Source organism: Eschrichtius robustus, chromosome 4, assembly GCF_028021215.1.
Source record: "Eschrichtius robustus isolate mEscRob2 chromosome 4, mEscRob2.pri, whole genome shotgun sequence".
Taxonomy (NCBI): domain Eukaryota; kingdom Metazoa; phylum Chordata; class Mammalia; order Artiodactyla; family Eschrichtiidae; genus Eschrichtius; species Eschrichtius robustus.
In genome coordinates this window covers 150,200,009-150,219,919 of record NC_090827.1, presented here as the reverse complement: position 1 = coordinate 150,219,919, position 19,911 = coordinate 150,200,009, and the positions used below count along the sequence as shown (strand labels likewise).

General features: G+C 65.0%; 1 protein-coding gene across 3 annotated transcripts in view; it reads left to right on the top strand.

The window, feature by feature from the left end:
• The window catches only part of DOK7 (docking protein 7), a 33,974-nt gene extending 14,312 nt beyond the window's left edge, over nt 1-19,662 (top strand). For 2 of the 3 annotated variants that reach the window (XM_068542354.1, XM_068542353.1), the window contains 7 exons: nt 8,450-8,569; nt 10,381-10,497; nt 11,311-12,008; nt 15,890-15,932; nt 19,122-19,148; nt 19,240-19,374; nt 19,526-19,662. In XM_068542354.1, the coding sequence (XP_068398455.1) occupies nt 8,450-8,569; nt 10,381-10,497; nt 11,311-12,008; nt 15,890-15,932; nt 19,122-19,148; nt 19,240-19,374; nt 19,526-19,662 (1,277 nt within the window). Of the gene's footprint in view, nt 1-8,449; nt 8,570-10,380; nt 10,498-11,310; nt 12,027-15,889; nt 15,933-19,121; nt 19,149-19,239; nt 19,375-19,525 lie in introns of those variants that run through there. The other variant, XM_068542355.1, reaches the window with a different exon arrangement.
• The last annotated feature ends 249 nt before the right edge of the window (nt 19,663-19,911 follow it).

The following is a 19,911-nucleotide window of genomic DNA, read 5'->3' as shown; positions in this document are numbered from 1 at the left end:
TTCAGACCTGGGGTTGGCGCTGGCGTGTGCCCTCGAGCGGGGGCAGGCCAGGACGACCGGTTCCTTGGAGACCGTTTTATTTGCCCGGACATAATGTAATAGAGCCCTCTGGATATTTTTCCCCTGAGGCCTCAGAGTTGAAAATTCCGACTCTTGGGGTGGGTGGGCTCCTTCTGCGATCGTCAACAATTCCAGGCATCGGAGCAGCGCTTCGTGCGAGGGCAGAAGCTGAACCTCGAGCCGCTGTGCCTTCCCTGGGTCCCCAGCGTGAACTGTGACGGGGCCGCCCTGGTGCTTCTGCCCGAGGCCTCGAGTTAGCTCCGTCCACAAACCCGGGCGGATCTGCCTTGACCTGCAGGCTGCAGGCCGGACATTCTCCCTCCCGCTGAGGGACCCTGGACCGAGAGAGAGTCCCTCTTGGGCATCCTCATCTCCCCTCCAGGCTGTCTGGAGGCCCCTGGCCAAACCCACCCGGTCAACAGTGACCCAACACGGTGGTGGGTGGCTAGGACAGCCCTTCCCGACCCTCTGCCCCCGGCAGGTCCCACTGGGCTGCGTTCTCTTCCAGGGACAAGCTTGCTGCCGCTCTGCTGGTTTAAGCCAGTTTTTAGGCTGTTACCGGACTCGATGCAGGGCTGGGTGGGAGGGGACAGTGCACCGCTGTTCGTGTGGTCAGAGTGCCAGGCCGCTCAGGACCCGGGCCGTCCTGGGAGGAGGGCGGCTAGTTCAGGTGCGGGAAGGGGTGTGAGTTAGGGTCCTGAGGCCACGTAGCAGATGAACACAAACCGGGGCCTTAGAACAACACAAATTTGTTCCTTCCCCGTTTCGTTCAAAGTCAAAGTTGGGGAAGGGCCGGGCTCCCTCGGGGGCTCCAGGGGAGGGTCTTCCCTGCCTATCCCAGCTCCCGGGGGGGCCAGGTGTTCCCGGGCTTGTGGCCGCGTCTCTCCCGTCTCTGCCCCGGCATCACGGGGCGTCTCTGTAGGACACCAGTCGTTGGGTTTAAGGCCACCGCACACTCCGGGATGGTCTGTCTGAGAGCCTTCACTTGAGCACGCCTGCAGAGACCCTTTTCCAAATAAGGCCACAGTCATAGGCTCCAGGATGTGAACCTGTGCTTTGCGGCCACCGTTCAGCCCGTGACAGGGGTCACCTGACCTGTGAAGGCGCCAGCATTCAGATCTCGATGAGTCTGTGGGCACCGGGACAGAGGGGGTTAGAGTCACCAGAAGGTCCTGGAGGGTTTTGGATGTAAGGAATCAACATCTTCTCCCCTGGGGCAGGTCCCAGCCTGGACCCTGGGCCCCCCAGGCCACATCCCCCGGGCCCTCAGCCTCAGACCACTCCAGAGAGCAGTAACTCGACCCTGGCCCCCTTCACCCATCCTGAGACGTCGGTGACTGGATGTCAGGAGAGGGCCCTGGAGAGTGTGGAGGAGGGGTCGGGCAGGTGTGACCAGGACCTGGCAGGTGTGCGGGGGGCTCCGTGTGGCTCTGGGTACCGCGTGGGTGGACGTGTCCTCTGTGTGGCCTCCACATGGACGGCAGCCTGTTCAGATTATTCGGACGGGGGTTGGGCTTGGTGGCCGGGAGCTTGAGGTCCCCCAGCGTGGCCCGATTCTCTGTCTCTGGGGTGGTCACGGCCCGCTGTGTGTGTTTAGGGCTGCAGGGCAGGGGCAGGGCATGCTGGTGAGGGTGGCACAGAGATTTGGGGGCCCTTCCCCACCAACAGACTCAGCAGGCAGGGAGAATGGTGGGCCCGGGAGAGGTGGGGGTCTGTCCGGGGTCTGGAGCCCAGGGAGGGCTTTGGAGAGGGCCAGGGGGCATTTGAACAGGGCCTAAGCATGAATGGAAGTTTCTAGGATGAGGGGCCCCCGAGGAAGTCCCCGTCCTTTACATTGGCAGGTCCTGTCAAGGGCACTTCAAGGGCATTTCCACATCCATAGGAGCCGGCTGCGGACACAAGGATCGGGGTCCTCGGATGCGGAGGAATTCAGCAGGTGGTGGAGGGCGGGAGTCCAAGGCCGGCCCCTGAGTCTGTGCAGGCTGCTCCCCCCTCTCCTTCTCCCTGGCTCCTCGGGGTCCAGGCCATCCTGTCAGCCCCTTGGGGTGCAGTGAGCAGTTTTAAATGATTCTTATACGTGAGTAGAGGATGAAGCTCCGAACTAGGGAGAGACCGTCTTGCTACGCCTGTCCGGATCTGAGAAGCCCTTAAGTGCCTCTTTGGGGCCTTTGTGGTCCAAATGCTGGTCTCGCTGGAACTGCTGGAGCCCTGGTCTTGAAGCCCAGGAGTCTTGGGGAGGAGGGAATGTGTTCAGGGGCTTCTCTGTGGCCTGCACTGGGTGAGGGGTTGGAGCTGGGAGCACACGGCTGGGAAGACTCAGCTTATGTGAGAGGACACAAGGCGTTTAGAATCCTCGGGGGCACGAGGGGAGCCGAGGAGGGCCACAGACCCCAGCCCGGGAGCGCTGGGGAGGCCCTCTGGAGGTGAACCTGAGTGGGGCCTCTGCAGGGTGAATAGGAGTTGGCCCAGCCGCCGAAGGTAGGGAGGGCTGGGGGGAAGAGAAAAGGTGCTCCAGCCGTACATTAAGCGCGGCTGGGTGACGGGAACAGTGTGTGCGGGGTGGCAGAGGTGAGGTAAGAGGAGGAATCTGGACCAGAGCTTGCACTGTGTTCCCAGGGTAGCAGGGAGCCATCAAAGGTGCTAGAGCAGGACAGTGCCACCCACAGATCTGTGTTGAGGGCGATAACTGTGGCCCCAGGGTGCAGACGGGATGGAGGCAGGGGCCGTGAGTGGGCACGAGATGTGGTCCCGCTGAGGCAGGGTCCTGCTGTGGGCAGCAGCTGGGTGGGTGGGCAGGGCCTGTGGGTTCAGGAATGTTAAGGCGGTGAGTGAGAGGGGGAGGGAGGGAGGGCCAGCCTGGGGTGGGCGGGGAGGAGAGCGAGGTGAGGCGAGGGTCCCAGCAGGGTGGGCCTGGGCTGAGCGGTCCAGTGCTTTGCCCATGGGGGTGGGGCAGGCGTCCCAGGCGGGGTTGCAGCCCGTGCAGAGGCCCCATCAAGAACCTGTTCAGGTTTATACTTGGAGGTTGAGCCTCCCCTTGGGGTCTAGGGCCCCTGTCACATTTCTGACAGGTTTGTGGTTGATTTCAGCCCTCTGCCCCGAAGTCTCTGCTCTGGGGGTGGGAGTTGGGCCCGGAATCTGTCACCCTTTTGTACTCCACTATGGCATTTGCACACGGGGATGGTCCAGGGAGGTGACACTCTGGGTGTCCAGGGAGGCCTCAATTGCACAGGGCCAGGGAGAGATGGGGCTGGGGTGATAGTCACCCCAAGAGACCCCCCTGCAGGGCCCCATACTTTGTGGGATTCTAGGTCCTCACACCAACCCTATGTGGTGTGTGCACATCCCCATTTTACAGACAGGGAAACTGAGGCACAGAGCTGTCTATGAGTTGCTCTGGCCTGTCCCTCTGAGCGTGGTGGAGCCGAGGCCTGGCCCTGGGGGGACCTGACTCCACACTGCGTGCCCTGCTGTGCTGCCAGCCAGCCCAGCACCTGCCTGGCACTGGGGTTAAGTGGGGCAGGACCAGACACTTTTCAGCTCTCAGCAGACTCGGGGATTCCTTTTTGGGGTGTTTTGCTTCAGTCTGTTTCCTCTGAGGCAGAAAAGCAGGCCCCGTGTGTCCTCCTGTCCTTGGGGACCTGCCGGGTGGCCTCTTGGGACCACCTGGACGTGATGGCATGCGAGCCTCATCCCACATCTCCAAATGGGAGATGCCCGCTGTGTGCAGGTGGTGTTGTCGGGGCAGGCGGCTGGCATTTAGCAGCGGCCGTGAGGATGTGAGGTGCCTGCACTTCGTGGCTGCCTCCTGCCCGGATGGGGATGGGACGGGCTGAAGAGGGTGGGGAGACGGCTCGCTCGAGGATGGGACAGAGCCTGCTTCCCGGAGGAGTTGTTGTTTGTTTCTGTTTTACTGTGGCAAAATACACATAACACAAAATGTACTATTTAAACCACTTTTAGCATGTAGTTCAGTGGCAGTGAACGCATTCACGCACATGGTTCTGCCCCCATCACCACCACCATCCCCAGAATCTTTTCATCTTCCCGAGCCCTGTCCCCATTAAACACTCTCTCCCCATCCCCTCTCCCCGCCCAGCCCTGCACCCTTTATTCTACTTTCTGTCTCTGAGTTTGATGGCTCTAGGGACCTCCTATAAATGGCATCATGCAGGATTTGTCCTTTTGTGACCGGCTTGTTTCACTCAGCGTAGTGTCCTCAGGGTTCATCCACGTTGTAGCAGGTGTCAGGATTCCCTTCCTTTTTAAGGCTGAATCAGATTCCACCGTATGGATGGACCACATTCTGTTTCTCCATCCATCTGTCGAGGGACGCTTGGATTGCTTCCGCATTTTAGCTATTGTGAATGAATGCTGCTATGGACATGGGTATGCAAATATCTCATCAAGACCTTACTTCTAATTCTTTTGGGTGTGTGCCCAGAAGTAGAATTGCTGGATCAGATGGTGGTTCTCTGTTTAATTTTTTGAGGATCTGCCACACTGTTTTCCACACGACTGCCCCATTTTACATTCCCACCAACGGTGTACGAAGGGCCCAGTTTCTTGACATCCTCACCGGCACTTGTTTTCGGTTTCGTTTTAGTTTTCTTTTTCTTTGTTGTTTAAATAGTAGTCCTCCTAGTGGGTATGAAATGAACAGGTGAAATTTAAAACTTCATTTCGAATGAACTTATTTCATTGAACTTTGCCTCTTTCTCCCCAAATAAGGGCAGAGACAAATGAAGCATTAATTACTAGATGTTTTACTCTATTAGGAAACTCTCTGCAAAATAATATCCCAAGGGGCTCAGTTAGCTGTGCCAACTTTCTGACTGATAATCAGTGCTGTCTGGACTTGAGCTTTCTAGAACCTTCTTGGCAGGAAAGTCCTCCAACGCCTTCAGACTCTGTCCTCGACTGGACTTCACCGTGGGGTCTTTGTCAGCAAAGGGTGGAATGCTTGTTCTCTGAGGAGTTGGGGACTGAGCTCTTAATAGGGTCCAGTGACAAAGGTCTGGACACTGGAGATTAAAGACTAACTTCAGATGGGAATCGGCCGGGATCTAACTGGGCTCATTGAGCGTTTGAAGGAAGGCTTTTCTTTCTCACGGCTGGTGAATCTTTGAGTTGAACACGATGCTTTTCCACTGGAGATATTTATAACGCGGGCGAGTTTTGCTGCATCCCTGAGGATCCACAGCGCCTGTGTCCGTGAACCCGCAGGCGGCTGTTTCCTGCTCCGCAGGACTCTCTCCTCCGTCTGTTAATTTCCCGTGTTATTTATTGCTGCGGGACAGACACCCCAAACTTAGTGCTGTTTCATGGCTTGCGATTCTGTGGGTCAGTGGTCTGGGCAGGGCCCTCAGGGCTCTCTTTGCGCCACCTGGTGCACTGGGGTCACTCGGGCAGTGGCGTTTGGTGGGTGGCCTCAGGCACGGCCTGGGGCCCTGGTGCTGGCTGTTGGCCGGGACGCCTCAGTTCTCCTCCGGGGCCTCGCCCTCCAGCAGGACAGATGGGTTTCTCACAGGGTGGCTGGTTCCAAGAGAGCAAACGTGGGGGTCTCCAGCCCCTAAGACCTCGGCCCCAAACCCGAAGGAGCGTCCCTCGGTTACTTCCTGTGGCGCAGACCCCGGGAGAGGGGAGCGGCCCCGCCTCGGGGTGGAGGCTTCACGGACGCGGATGAGAGGAGGCAGGGGGGGCGTCGTGACAGTGACCACACCGGTACAACGTGGCAAAACGGGTCCAGGCCCTAGCTTGCCTCCCCTCCCCCAAAACAGACAAGCAAACAAGAAATGTGGGGAGCCCTTCCCTGGGGAGGGGAGGGGGCCTGGCTGCCTCCACGCCCCCCTTTCCATCCACACTGAGCGCGGGGGTCTCCTGGGCGCCTGGCCCTGGGTTAGACACAGGGGACTGTGGACGACTCAGAAGTGGTCCTGCCTCAAGGTGCTGGGCCTGGCGGCCGGGACAGCATCAGACCCAGGAGGTAAAGGGTCGCGGGGTCTGCCCCAGAGGAGGTGTCCCCTGAAAGCATCACCGGGTGAACCATCAGGGGTCAGGGGTCAGGAAAGGCCATGTTCCCCGAGCAGAGTCTCAACAGGAGAAGGGGTGTTACGGGTGACTGAGGGGAGTCGTGGAGGGGGATGGCCGCCCCGGGGGAGGTGTGGCAGGCGGGCCGGGCACACTTAGGGAGCTTGTTGCCCCCAAAGCCTGGGGTCGGGGGGAGAGCCACGGGGCAGCAAGAGGTCGCCGCTGGGTCCGGGAGGCCTTGTCCCTTGGTCGTGAGGCTCAGGCGGCCCCCCAGAGACGCACGTTCCCCCCACAGGAGTCCCTGGAGCCGCCGCGGACGCTGGGTGGCGGCCGGCTCAGGCTCGGGAGCTCACAGACGCCCGTGGAATGCCACCGGCTCCGCTCCCCCCGTAATGTGGTTTTTTATAGTCGGGGGACTGACTGTGCCGAGGCCTCTGCCAGCTGACCGTAAGCTCCGGATTAGAGGCCTGGCCCCGGGGAGCAGGGGTGGCCGGGACGGGGCCTCCTCCCCGCCCGCCCGCCTGCCATCGGCCAAGGTCCCGGGCTCCAGTTCTAGGTTGGGAGGGACCACCCGCCAACCCAGCCCCTCTGGGCAGCGAGCCTCGTGGGTGCCCCTGGGGGCCCCCAGGGTGGGCCTGGCTCTGCTTCTGGTCAGACGCTCCGTGGTGCCAGGACGTGGCCCCTCTCTGGGCGTCCGCTTCCTCGCCTCTCGAGCAGGCGCGTCACCTGTTTGGGCCCTGGTGGCCGCCCAGGGGCACGGCGGCCTCGCCACGTGTGGGACTGGCCCGGGTCCCTGGGATTCGGTGCCGGCGAGCGTGACTGGGACGGTTTTAGTGTGCCGCTTCCCCGTCTCCCCCGGGCACCCTCCTTCCAGAGGGAGCAGGCCTCTCTCCGGGCAGAGGGAGGAGGGCGAGGCACCGAGGAATTCTTGTGTGGTGACACCACGCCGGGCGTCCAGCCCCCGTGACCCGGTGTCCCCATTCACTCGGCCGCGGGACTTCATTCACGCTGGCGGGGCTCCGGCCCAGCACAGGGCCCTGCGGCCGCTCTCCGCCCTGGCGTCTTGCAGGCCCACGTGCCCCCTCCGCCCGAGCCCCCTGGGCTGGGATCCCAGCCGGGCTTCCCCTCTGTCAACGCAAATAATCAATAAACCATCAATGATAAGAATAGAAAAGAGTTTTATTGAAGCCAAACTGAGGACTAGCCCGGAAGCCTGCTTCCCAGACGACTCCGGAAAAGCAGGGCTTTCAGCACAGTTTTATATCTTGTCAGAACAAAGAACATCAGAGAAGTCAGGGTGACATTTCTTCAAGGTTTCAAAAAATAATAAAAATAAAAAAACAGACCAGCGCGTACACAGCGAGTCAGCGTGGCCTTGGCACCTGGGAGGGAGGCTTACCGTCGAAGGAGGAGCAGCATTGGTGCCCAGGAGGAGGGGCATTTATTTAATCTTTACGTTTAACGTGGACCGTCTTTACCGCGGGTGGACGTGCCCTTTTCTCTAATAATTAAAGCAGATGTACAATTTGATAGACCACAAATAGGCTATTTAGTTAGCATCGAATTCAAGTGAACTCGTGTATAAGCCACGAGGACTTTCCCGTATCTCAGTACGTAAACGTGTCTTTTATCACCTCTGTGGGTGGGAGCCCCGAGGCTGGGTCTCAGCCCTGCAACTGCGCAGCAGGGGCTCCAGCGCCCCCCACCCAGAAAACGAGCCCGGGAAGAGGGGAGGGGCTTTGAGTGGGCCAGGCTACTTCGTCTGCAGGGCAGGTGCCACTGCCTGTGTTTTGCCGACTCCCCCTCACCACAGCCCGGGTGAGGAAACCAGGTCTCGCAGCCGCCCTCCTGGATGTGCACTGGCCGCCCACCCCTCAAAGGAGCGCGGGCCAGAGGGAGGGGCTGCTGGGCTCTCCACGCAGCCGGGATGCCCTCCTCGGCCTCCTCCGTGACACCCATCCTCCAGAAGTCGCCCCAGCTCCTCACACCAGCCCGGGAGACGAGAGATGGCTGACGGCCGGGACCAGCGGGCAGGACGCCCTCTCCCACCTTGCTGATGCCGTGCAGCCGGGACTCGGGCCGGGATGGTGCCCTCAGGCCTGGGAGAGCCGGGGTGTGGCTGGGCCTCCTGGATGGCTCACGTCACCACAGTGCCGAGGGGACATCGCCGCGGGTGCTCCGGGATGGCTCACGTCACCACAGTGCCGTGGGGACATCGCCGCGGTGCTCGGGGGGAGGTCTCACGGGTTGGCTCAGGCTTCTGTGGGCAATCCCCACCCGGTGGCCCTGAGCCCACCCCGCAGGGGCCCCACCGACCCGAGCTCTGGCCAGGCTGACACCAGGGTCTGTCCTCCCTCTGCAGGGGCTGGGGTCTTCTTCCTGTCCTCGGCCGAGGGAGAGCAGATCAGTTTCCTGTTCGACTGCATTGTCCGCGGCATCTCCCCGACCAAGGGCCCCTTTGGGCTGCGGCCTGTTCTCCCAGGTGGGTGCCGGAGGTGGGGAGCCTGGCCTGGCGGGAGGGTCAGGTGGGCTGCTTGATCTCAGGCTCCCGGGGGCGTTCGCACCCGTACAGCCCCTCCTCCTCGGGGTCTGAGCTGCTGGGACGCTCAGAGGCCGAGGCTTCCGGTTGGGACAATTACTGTAGCTGCACCAGGTGGACCAGGAAGAGGCCCGAGCCCGGGAACCCGAAGACCTTCCGAGCCGGCCCGTCTCCCAGACCTGGGCGGGGCCCTCTCCCGAGGTCGCTGAGGTCAGGACTGGCTCCGTGGGAGCCAGAGTTCGGGCTGGAAGTCGCCTTGTGAGCTGGGGTCTCAGCGCATCGGGTTGGTAGGTGCCAGGGCTGCATGAGCTGGCCTGGTCTTCTCTCCCACTTCCCTGGCTGCGGCTGGGACACTTTCTTCAAGAGTCCTGGACCAGGGATGGCGCTGGACCGCGGAGGGCCACGCTACCTGGGCACTTCCTCCCACAGGGTGAGGTCAGCCCTCCCCTCGGGGAGGGCGGGGAGGCCCAAGCCCACGGGAGGGACAAAGGCTGGTCCTTGTCATTGCAGCTTCCTTTGACCGAGGCCCTCCGGGTGGGTGGTACCCAGGGTCACCGATACTCCCCTCGCCCCAGTGAGGCAGTGATTGTCCCCTTGTCCAGGTGGGAGACCAAGACCTGTGGCTGGGCATCAGGTGGTCAGTGAGCTCACATCCGTGGCCTCCTTGCATGGGCACCATAGCCGGGTCGGGGGCAGATGGACCTCCTAGGGAGGCAGGGGCTGGCGACGTGCCAGGTCCCCTTTCTCCCAGCGTGGGCCCCTCAGCCCCGCAACCCCCCAGGCAGGCCCGGGGGGGGGGGGGGGGCGGGGTGGGGAGGAAGGAGGCAGCTCCTGTGACCAGAGCCTCGCCGCCCGGGCTCTGCTGGGTGGTGCGGCAGCGCCCTCTGCTGGCGGCTTCCTGCATTGCAGCCGCAGGTAGTGGTGTGGGTGGCGGGGATCGGAAGGGGGCTGGCGTGGATGGGGCGGGTGTGGACAGCTGGGGTGTGGACAGCAAGAAGGGTGTAGACGGGGCTGGTGGGTCCCTGCTCGCTGAGCCTGGCCGGTGTCGTGTTGAAGCCTGTGATCTTTGGGGACTCTTGAGATGTGGCCTCCACGGGGTCAGCAGCCTTAACACTCTGAGATTTGGGGGTGTCTTCTCAAGCTGACCGCTGTTCGGTCAGACCCACTTGGACACCAAGGCCCAGAGGCAGGACCTGCCTCACATACAGTGGGGAGGGGGAAGGGGAGAAGTTAGAGTTCCGGGGTCCACCCTGCCCCAGGCGTGTCCTGTGCATTCCCACCTTGGTCCCATGGCGCGTGGCGTGCACTGTCTCTGCTCCCACATTTTGTAGTCATGGCTGTGAGGTTCAGGGAGGGCAAGTGGTGGGGCTGTGAATTCGTCCAGTGCCAGCGCCCTGCTGCCTCACCAGCAGCAGGAGGGTGTGCCAGTGTCCTGACCCCCTGCAGGGACTGCCCGCTTTGGGGCACGGGACATCTGCTGGTGGTCGGGGGGGCTGTCCTTGGGCCCAGGACACAGGATGATGGCTGGGGACCTGGACGGGGGTGGTTTGGGTGCCCTGAGCTTGGTGTCTGGCAGCTGGGGTGCTGGCGTGGGGAGGAGCTGGGGCTCCCAGGGGCTGTGTCGTGGTGTTGCGACTGGACCGAGGCCCACACGGCCCTGGCAGTGCTAGGGTAACTGTGATGTCCTGAGCAGTGGGTGGGCCGCTGGGACAGGGCTGGAGCCGCCTCCTGGCTGACTGTCCTCTCTGCTGCAGACCTGAGCCCCGGGGGCCCTGCCGTGGAGGAGCGAGTGGCCCAGGAGGCCCTGGAAACCCTGCAGCTGGAGAAGCGGCTCAGCCTCCTCTCCCACTCCGGCTGGCCGGGCAGCGCAGGTAGGGCCATGGCCTGGGCCGTGAGGGAGGGCCAGCGGCCCTGGGGCCGGGGCTGCCCCTTTAAGGCAACCTCCCAGCTCCTGTTCGTTCATTCATGCCCCTCCCTCTGTTCGTCCACTCGTTCTCTCGCTCTGGCTTGGATGCTGACTGGAAGCATGGTGCCGCCATGGGTGCCGGCTGGCGGGTTGGGTTTGAATTCCTTCCCAGCCACCGGGGTGTGGCCTGGTGAGGCTGTGGCTTCACCGTCTGTGCCCACACAGAAGGCTCAGGGGTGCTGGCTGCTGGGAGCGAGGCCCCTCAGCTGCTGCGGTTCGCGGGGAGACGGACGGAAAGGGCCGGCAGCCCCTCGAGGGGACGCTGCAGCTCCCGGGGGTTGGGGGGTGGGGGGCTGCACCGGGGTCTCCTGGGCCAGAGGCGGGGGAGCTCTGCGGGCCCTCTGTCCTGTGCGATTGTCGCCAGTCCCACGGGTGCAGAGTGGGGACGGCGGCCTCTCCGTCCAGGCCCCTAGAGCCGGGGGCTCAGGTGTGCACGGGCCGCCACCTTCCTGGAGGAGGGGCTCACGTCTGGTTCCCAGGGGGACGGCAGGGAGGGGATTGGTGTGGGCGAAGGGGCCGTCCTGGGTGATGCTGGGCGTGGAGGTCCAGGCAGGGCGTGGGTGAGCCGTCCCAGGGTGGCGACTGGAGACTAGAGAGCGCAGGCCCTCAGCAGGGCGGGGGCGTGCGGGGACTAGACGTCAGCTCCCACCGAGGCTCCGCAGCCCACCCCGGGCAGCCCGAGCCCCACAGGAGTCTCAGCCCCCGACTCTCCGCTCAGGGGACGACCGCAGCCTGTCCAGCTCGTCGTCAGAGGCCAGCCACTCGGACGTCAGCGCCAGCAGCCGGCTCGCGCCGTGGCCAGAGCCGTCCCCGTCCTCGGCGGGCGCGTCGCCGGAGGGTCTCGGGCTGGCGGCCGCCCAGGCCCCCGGGGAGGCCGCAGCGGGTGCCTCGAGGCCACCCCCCAGGCCGCTGCGGCCACGGCAGCTGCAGGAGGTCGGCCGCCAGAGCTCCTCGGACAGCGGCATCGCCACGGGCAGCCACTCCTCCTACTCGGGCAGCTTCTCGTCCTTCGCAGGCAGCAGCCTGGACGTGTGGCGCGGGGCCGACGAGCTGGGCTCCCTGCTCAGCCTGCCGGGAGGCGGGGCGCCCGAGCGCAGCCTGTGCGCCTGCGCGCCCGGGGCGGCCGAGTACCAGGTGCCCGCGGCGCCGCGGCCGCACTACGACACGCCCCGCAGCCTGCGCCAGGCGGCACGGGACCAGCCCCCCGCCACACAGGGCAGCGCCAGCGACGGAGCCGCCGGGGACTCGGGCGGCCGGCCGTCGGCGGGGTGTCCCTCCGGCTGGCTGGGCGAGCGACGGCGGGGACAGGCGACAGAGGCCCCGTCGGGGCCAGGCGAGCCCTGGGAAGCGGGCGCCCCCCACGCGGGGCCCCCTCCGGCTCTCTTTTCCGCGTGTCCCGTCTGCGGAGGACTGAAGGTAAATGCCCCTCCCTGAGGGCGGTGGCTGTGGGGTGGGTGGTGCCCTCGTGGGGCTGCCCTCGTGCCGTGGGGCAGCCGGGACCGGGCTCGGTGGGGCGGCCTGGGGGCCCAGCCTGCAGGGAGGGCCGCGGACGCAGCTGGAAGTGCGTCCTGGAAGGTGGGAGGCTGGTGGGGGGCCGGGTCGGGGGCAGCAGAGCCCAAGGACCAGGTGCCCAAGTCAAACAGGAGCCTGAGACTAACCTCCCTGCGCGTTGCGTTGTGTGTCCGAGGGGCTTCACCTGCTTGCGTGCACAGGTGGTCTGTCCTTTGGGGGGTCGCTGAGGCCCAGGAGGCAGCCGGGGACTGGTGTGGGTCTGGCTCTCGGGACCCCGGGACCCCGACGGCTCACTCACAGCCGCCGCTTCCTGAACCTGCGCGCTCCAGGGGGAAGGGCAGGGTCAGGGTCACTTGCCAGGAGCCCCGGGACAGTGCGGGCAGCGGGCACCCCCCTCCGCCCCCCTGGCTGAGCCAAGGGCTGGTGGTCAGGACCAGAGGATGCAGGGCTCGGGCCGTCCGTTCGCATTCAGGGGCCCCAGGCACTGCCGGTGGGTCGCCTCCGGGCGTCGTGCTTCTTCCACGCCCTCCGTGGTCGGCCTGCTCGCCTGCATGGATTTTGGCTGCGTGGCCTGGTTTGTCCATTCGCGCTACGATTCCAGACGCCGCTGTGGAAGGCGAGGCCCGTGTCCGTCCGATCTGGGCTCCGGCCGGCTGCGTCCCGCACACAGCTCACCTGTTAACTGTTTCGCTTTGTATCTTCACTGGTGGCTGAAGCCGTTTGTTGCTCTTCACATTTTTAAAACCTGACACTGTTTGTAATACATTCTTAGACTGGAAATAAAATTGTTTTTTTCTTATCGTCTTGTCCTTTTCCATGTGGCCAGCTCTGTCCACCTCCCACCCTGGCTCTCCCAGTGGGGCCTTTAGCTGTCTCTGAAATCCAGGGGCTCGGCCTCCCTTGGCCCGTGGGTCACAGAGCAGGGAGAGGCCTCGCCTGTCCAGCCTTAAGCCTGAACACGCCAGAGGCGTGAACAAGGAGAGCAGCCTCAAAACAGCACCCAGGCCTTGTGCATGTGTGTGTGGTGTGTGTGCCAGCGTGTGATGTGTGCATGTGAGTGCTTTCATTTGCATGCATGTGTTCTGTGCGTGAGACGTGCACACACGTGTGACATGCAATGTGCATATGTGTCATGGCGTGCGTGTGCGTGCGTGCATTTGCATGCACTTGTGTGTGGCATGTGCACATCCTGTGTGCACGTGTGTTACATGTGTGGTGTGATCTGTGCTTGGGTGCCGGGTGTATGCGTGTGCCCACGCACGTGTGTGGCCTGTGTGATGTGTGTGCACATGTTCACTGGAGACCACAGTGCGGTCCTCAGTGGTCCCTTAGGCTCATGCAGGTGGCTCCCTGTGTCCAGTGAGGGTGGACACCCTACCTCCTGGGCCAGTGAGGGTCCTGGCTCTGAGCCTGGAGCACCCCCCCCCCCCACCCCTAGTCTTCCCTGCGTGGGCGGCAGAGCTCCAGGGACCCCATCAGGGCCCCCCTGCACATCCTGGGAGGCCACATCCCACCCTGTCCCACCCATTTCACCCTGTTCACCACCCTGTTAGAGAGCCGGGGGCCCAGGTCCCTGCGGGCCCTGAGGATCGGGGTTCTGGCCAGGCTCCTGCAACACTGCAGTGGAGGGAAAGGCAGGCTTTGGGGGCCGAGCTGGGGCCCTGCCCGCCGGCTGGGTGGCCCCAAGCAACTCACTACCCCTGTCTGAGCCTCCTGCGTAGATAGGACGACAGTCCTGCCTGCCTGGGCCCCGAGGGGCCTGGTGAGTTGTTGTATGTAAGTGCTCGGTGGCTGCCTGTCAACGGGGCTCCACACACCGCTCCTGTCGCCTCCCCAGAGGGACCCACCAGCCTTGTTGCAAAAGAAAGAGGCTGGGAGGTGCTGGTGCTGCGGGCTGTGGGGAGCGGCCCTGGAGGCCTGGGCGGCCCGCTCCGGCCGGAGCCCTCATCTTCCAGGCCCAGCCCCGCTGCGCTCCCACGGGCCCTGCCCGCAGACGGCCCTCTCTCCACCAGGGCAGGTGGAGGCCCTGGTGGCCGAGGGACTTGCCCTCCATGTGAAGCCAGGGAGGGCTGGAGCTGGGCGTTCTGCCTGCCCCTGGCCCGTGCGGGTGCCCTGGCTGTGAGCTCTGGTCTCCTGGACCGAGGTCGATGGCCGGGACTTCAGGGAAGAGCCACCTGAGGGGCGAGGCGGGAGGGGTGGAGTGTGGGCCACCCAGGTGAGGACTCGGGTGCGGTCGGAGGGGACAGGCTCTGGGCTGGAGGGGGCGTGGCCAGGGGCCTGGGCCCAGAGGAGGGAGGGGCCCTCCATGGGAGTGGCCACTGACCACCACGGCCCTTTGGGGAGGCGATGGGGCGGCTCAGGAGGAGGGCCTAGCCCCCAAGAGAGTGTGCCTCAGTTTCCCCTGCAGCCCAGGGCGGCCCAGGGGCACGGAGCCTCTCACCGGGTGCGGCCAGGTGGGCCGCCAGGATAGCCCCGCAGGAAGCTTTCGGCCTCATCCCCTATCTTTCCGGAGCTCACGGGGTGGGCCTCGCACCCCTGGCTTGGAACACCTGCTTCTGCACTCCTGGGGCCACCAGCTTCACTCCCCCTCCCTGGGGTGGGGTGGGCAGTGTGAGGGGGCTTCTCAGGTGCCAGGAATGGCAGGGCTGGGGGCAACCAGAGAGGAGTCCTCGCCTCCCCAGGCCCCGTGCACCCCCCTGCCCCCACCTGGCCCTGGCCCCCAGCGGGAGGGGACAGGAGGCGCCGCGTTTGCTCATCTCCCACGGCACGTGGTTTCGTCCTTTGGGTCTGACGCTGTGCCTGCAGGACTCGCCGCCGGCAAAGCAGGTGCCGTCTGTGGGTGGGGCTCTGAGCAGTTAGTGATGGGGGCTCTTGAGGGCAGTCGGCTCTTGTCCCAGGTGTTGGCGGTCAGACACGCCCTCCCCAAGTCCCCAGGCCTGCCCGGGGGCCTTTACACAAGGTGATGGGTTAGGCCAGCCCAGGTGCCCAGCAGCCTGGCCGGGACCAGGGTCGAGGTGCTGTGTCCTGAGTTTGGGCAGCACCTTTGACCTCCCAGAGAGCAGGTCAAGCTTCTGCACCCCTATTCCAGCCCGCAGCCCCCCATGAGACCCCACTGCCGGGCTGCCCTCCTCAGAAGCGCCGGGGAGGCTGGACCCTTTCCCGTCAGGTGCCCCTGGCCCTGGCTGGCCCATCTCCTACTGGGTTTGGGAGATGGAGGCTCAGGCAGCAGTGAACGTGCCAGCAGTGGGCCACCGTCCCTCCCTCCCAATCTGCTGGCAGACACTGCCCCCAGCTCTGAAGCCCCCAAACCCCCCTTCCTTCTCGGAGTCTTTCTGCACCTCCAATCAGGCGCCTCAAAGTGGCCACCCTGCAGTCTGGGGGGCTTGACCCATCTCACGGGGCCCCCAGGAGTGGCTCAACCGGGGTGCCCTGCTTAGAGCAGGCTGGCAGTGCCCGGGGCCAGGGGCGGGTGACGTGACAGCCCTCGTGCATCTCACGGCTACCAACCCTGCCACACAGCTGGCAGCGTGTGACACACGGCCACTGACACCGACAAGAGCAGCCAGGCCAGATTTGTCCTGGAGGTCCGAGCTGCCGACGCCTCATCCCACATGGGTTTGTGGGTGTCAGGGTGGGCAGGGACCCCTGGAGAGGAGTTGGGCCCCTGGCTGTTCTCCCCGGCAGGTGGCCCCTTGTGGCTCTTGGGTAGCATCCTGGCTCTTGGGCTGGGTGCAGGGTGAGCGGGAGCTGGATGGACAGACTGACATGTGTTCTCCTTGGTCTAGGGAGCTGCTGCCTCACCCCCTGGGCTCCCGGTGATGCACTCAGGTAGGCCTTGGCTTTGGCACAGCCTCGGGACAAGGGACGTGGGGTCACAGTGGCCGCAGTCACGGCCCAGCCAGAAAGTCTGTGCCAGACAAGACAGTGGGGGATCCGTGGGAGGAGGGTGACAGCGGGGAGGGGTGACAGTGGACAGCAGGGCGGCAGTGTGTAGCCGGGGTGAGCCCCGGCTGGGGTGGGGTGGGGCCAGGCAGCGAGTCGAGGACAAGGTGGCCGAGCGTGGCCAGCCTGCCTGGGACGGTGTGTGGTCAGAGCGGGCAGGGTCAGCACTGGCCTGGAGCCGCAGCCTTTAAGAGGGAGGCTTGTCCTCCAGGTGACAGAGAACAGAGGTGATGATGGGTCCGGGGACCCAGGAATAGGCAGGGGCATTGGTGACCTTGGTGGGAGGAAGCCCAGGCAGGGAGCCAGGGGGAGACGCGGGGTCCCCTTGGAGAAGCCCCGTTAAGAGGTGACGGCTGGGCAGATGCTGGCTCTGACCCAGGGGAAGGCCTGGGAAGCTGGGAGAGGCTGCAAGTCGGGGGAGGTTGGCCTCGGGTGGCGTGGCTGGAGGTCGGGGGTCTGCTCTGTGCCTCATTTTCTCGGTGGAGTAGAGGCCACCTGCAGCCTGGGGCGGGATCTTTTTATTTCCTCTTCAGAGGCGCATGGTGCCGGTTTGGGGCTGGACCCTGTGGGCCAAGCAAGGGCCAGGCCCGTCCAGAGTGGAGGGCGCAGGAGGGAAAGGGCAAGGCCATGGGCATGCAGGGTCAGACAGGGGCCACAGGAAAGCCCCATGCCGGCCAGCCTAGGGTTCCCTGGCTCAGGATGGGGCCCTGAGGACCACTCCCTGATGACACTGGGCAGCGGGCATCCTGCCCAGATGGTCCTGGATGGCTCCTGCCCGCTGTCCACCCCCCCACTCCCCCTTTTACCCAGACAGAGTGCGTGTTCCAGGGAACAGGCACGGGACAGGTGCCAGGATGTACCGGAGGACAAGGAACCTTTCCTCTGGGGTGGGGGGCCTGGGGGAGGAGGGGCCCTGGGTGTGGTGGGAGCAGAGATGACTCAGACCCAGGACAGCGTGGCCAGAGAGCGGTGATGACACCCAGTGTGGACGGGCCGGGTCTGCCCTGTGGCCAGGGAGAGGTCAGGACAGACCCACCCGACCTCTGCTTGGCCCAGAGAGTATTCGAGACAGCTCCCGAGACGCTGGCAGGAGGCTCAGTCTGAAGGATCAGGGAGGGAGATGGGAGGTAAAGGGGAGCCTGGGGGAGCCAGGGCTGGGGAGCAGCCACCAGAGGGGCGCCCCTGCCCCCGCAGACGCTGCTAGAGGCCAAGGCGGGACGGAGCAGCCTTGCTCTGCTGCCCGGTGTGACCCTGGAGATGCTGGGCTGCCCAGAACCCTCCACCCCCCCTCCTGCTTCCACTGTGGAAAATGCGGAGCCAGCCCTAAAGCTAGCTGCTGAGTCACGGGGAGCTTGTCCACGTGACCTCAGGTCAAGCCACAGCCCTCCTTTCAGCTTTCAGGAGGCCGAGCCTCCTTCCTAGACTCCCCTCAGACCCCGTCTCAGCCCCTGATGGGCTCTCCCAGCTTCAACCAGGCCTTCCCCCGCCCCCGCTCCCCAGCTTCACCCCTCAGCGTGTGCCCCCTTCTCCAGGCAGCCTGCCCAGATTTCCCCTGGGCCCCCGGTCTAGGTGCCTCCCTGGGCACCTCTGCCTGTCATCTCGGGTTACACGGAAGAGGGTCTGTGTCCGGCAGAAGCCTTCCTCCTTCCCTCCCTGTCGCCGCAGGTCAGCCCCGGGTACAGCCCGCTCTGGCTGCTGTCCCCACCCCCAGCTTTGGCCGTTCCCACCAGGCTGGCTGACTTGGGAACACAGGGTCTCTCTGGCCTCAGTCTCCCCACTGAGCAAGTAGGACCCCCTCTGGCCTTGCTGGGGCAGTAAAGGGACGAGGTGACAGGTTTCTGTGCAGGTGCGGGCCTCCAGAAGGTGGTGCCCGCAGTGGTGCCCTGTGCCAGGACATGGCAGCGAGTGGGGTAGGGTCTGCCCACTGAGGCCCCTTGGGCTGGTTGGCTCTCTAGTGCCCGGCGCCAGCAGAGCCAGGACCCTCCGGGGCTCAGCTCCCCCGGACCTGTAGGCAGGTGGCCAGAGACAGGCTGTCCTGTGGGAGCTTCACCCCCTAACTGAATCCCACTCCCCTCCTGAATCCTCCCTCCCGGAATCCCACCCGCCTCCTGAATCCTCCCTCCCGGAATCCCACCCCCCTCCTGAATCCTCCCTCCCGGAATCCCACCCCCCTCCTGAATCCTCCCTCCCGGAATCCCACCCCCCTCCTGAATCCTCCCTCCCGGAATCCCACTCCCCCCAAATCCCACCCCACCAGAATCCCAGCCCCTGAATCCCTTGGGGCCGGGAGCTGGCCAGGTGGACTTGTGCTAGTCCCTAGGCCTGGCTGTGTCGCGAGGTGGAGCCCTCAGGGAGGGGGGAGGAACTGGGCTCTTGCCCTCTGGTATGGCTCTGGCTCCCCACCGCATGTGGTTCGGCTGCCGGTGAACGGCCCGGCAGGGTCTTGACCCTGGTCTCCTGCAGCCGGGGTCCTTCCCTGTGGGACACCGGGGTCCTTCCCTGTGGGACCCCAGGGCCCGACAGGCCGAGCTCCCGGGCAGGTGGGGAAAGGTGGATCGGGTGTGCGTCCAGGCACTCTGGGTCCCCGCCCCTGCTGCTGTCGCACCTGCCCTGAGCCCTGTTGGCGTTTGCTGAGTGAAACCATCGACTTCTAGGAAATGCGGGAGGCAGGGGGCAGTTTCTTGGATGGGGGAGGGGACTTGAAGTGCCTGGGGCCACCCTGGAGGAGGTGTCACAGTGGATGGAAGTGAACGATGCTCTGTGGGGACTCACCGGTCCAAAGAGGGTCCCTGAAGCAGATGGGGTGAGCCGGGAGGACAGCCGAGGGGGAGGGGCGGGGCGTGGACAGGGCAGGGGCATCCTGCCTGGGAGGGGCAGGGCACCCGGGAGCCAAGGAGGAAGTGGCCGGGAGGGATGTTTGAGGGTGGGTGGCCAGGGGCTGAAGATAGACGTGTGTCCAGCGGGCCATAGGGGGCATCCCTGGTCAGCCCGCTGTGGGGGGCAGGGGCACCCCGGTCAGGGAGGGACGTGGGTGGGGTGGGAAAAGATGGCCAGGAAAACGGGGGAGTCAGGGAGGCTCCCCAGGCCCTAGAGAGGAGGAGGGTGGGACGCGTGAGGGGTGGGCAGTGGGGAGCTCTTTCCCGAACAGTCTAGGGGGTCAGCTCAGCCTCGGCCACCGCCTGGAGACTCACAGCCCCTCTCCCCGCAGGACCCGAGAGGCCGTGCAGTGAGGCGCCCACATATGTGAACGTGCCCGCCAGCCCTTCCCCCACGAAGCAGCTGCACTACTTAGGCCTGCAGCTCCAGGAGGCCGGCGCGGGCATCCGAGGTGGGTCCGCAGGGGCCTTGAGCCCCGGGCGCATCGGCCCTGGGCCAGGGGCTCGCGGGCACCCGCGTCACAGCCCCGAAGCTGGCGCTCAGGCCCTGGCCGGTGCGCGGGGTGGGTGCGGCCCCGCCGGCTCACCTGGGGCTGCTCGCAGGGGCCGGTGCTTCCCGCTACGCGCAGATCGACATCGTGGCCACAGAGGCGGCGCACAGGGCGGGGGCCCGGCACGCGCAGGCCCGGGAGGAGCGGCTGCCGGCGCTGGAGCAGAGGCGGAAGGGGACCCCGCGGTGAGGTGGCCGGACTGCGACGCGACCCGACGGCTCGAGGGAGCGGCCCCGCGGCACCTCTGCTGCGTCCCGGTGGTCAGGCTCCGAGCCGAGGGTGGGCGCGCTGCCCGGGCCCGGGGCCGGGGCGGGGGCGGGTGGACGGTTCCGGGGCGCTCCTCTGACACCTGCTCTGGTCCCCAGGCCGGCGGGAGGTGCCGCCTGGACAGGTGTCGGGCGGCTCCAGGTGGACCTGAGGCGGCGTCTGGCGAGCAGT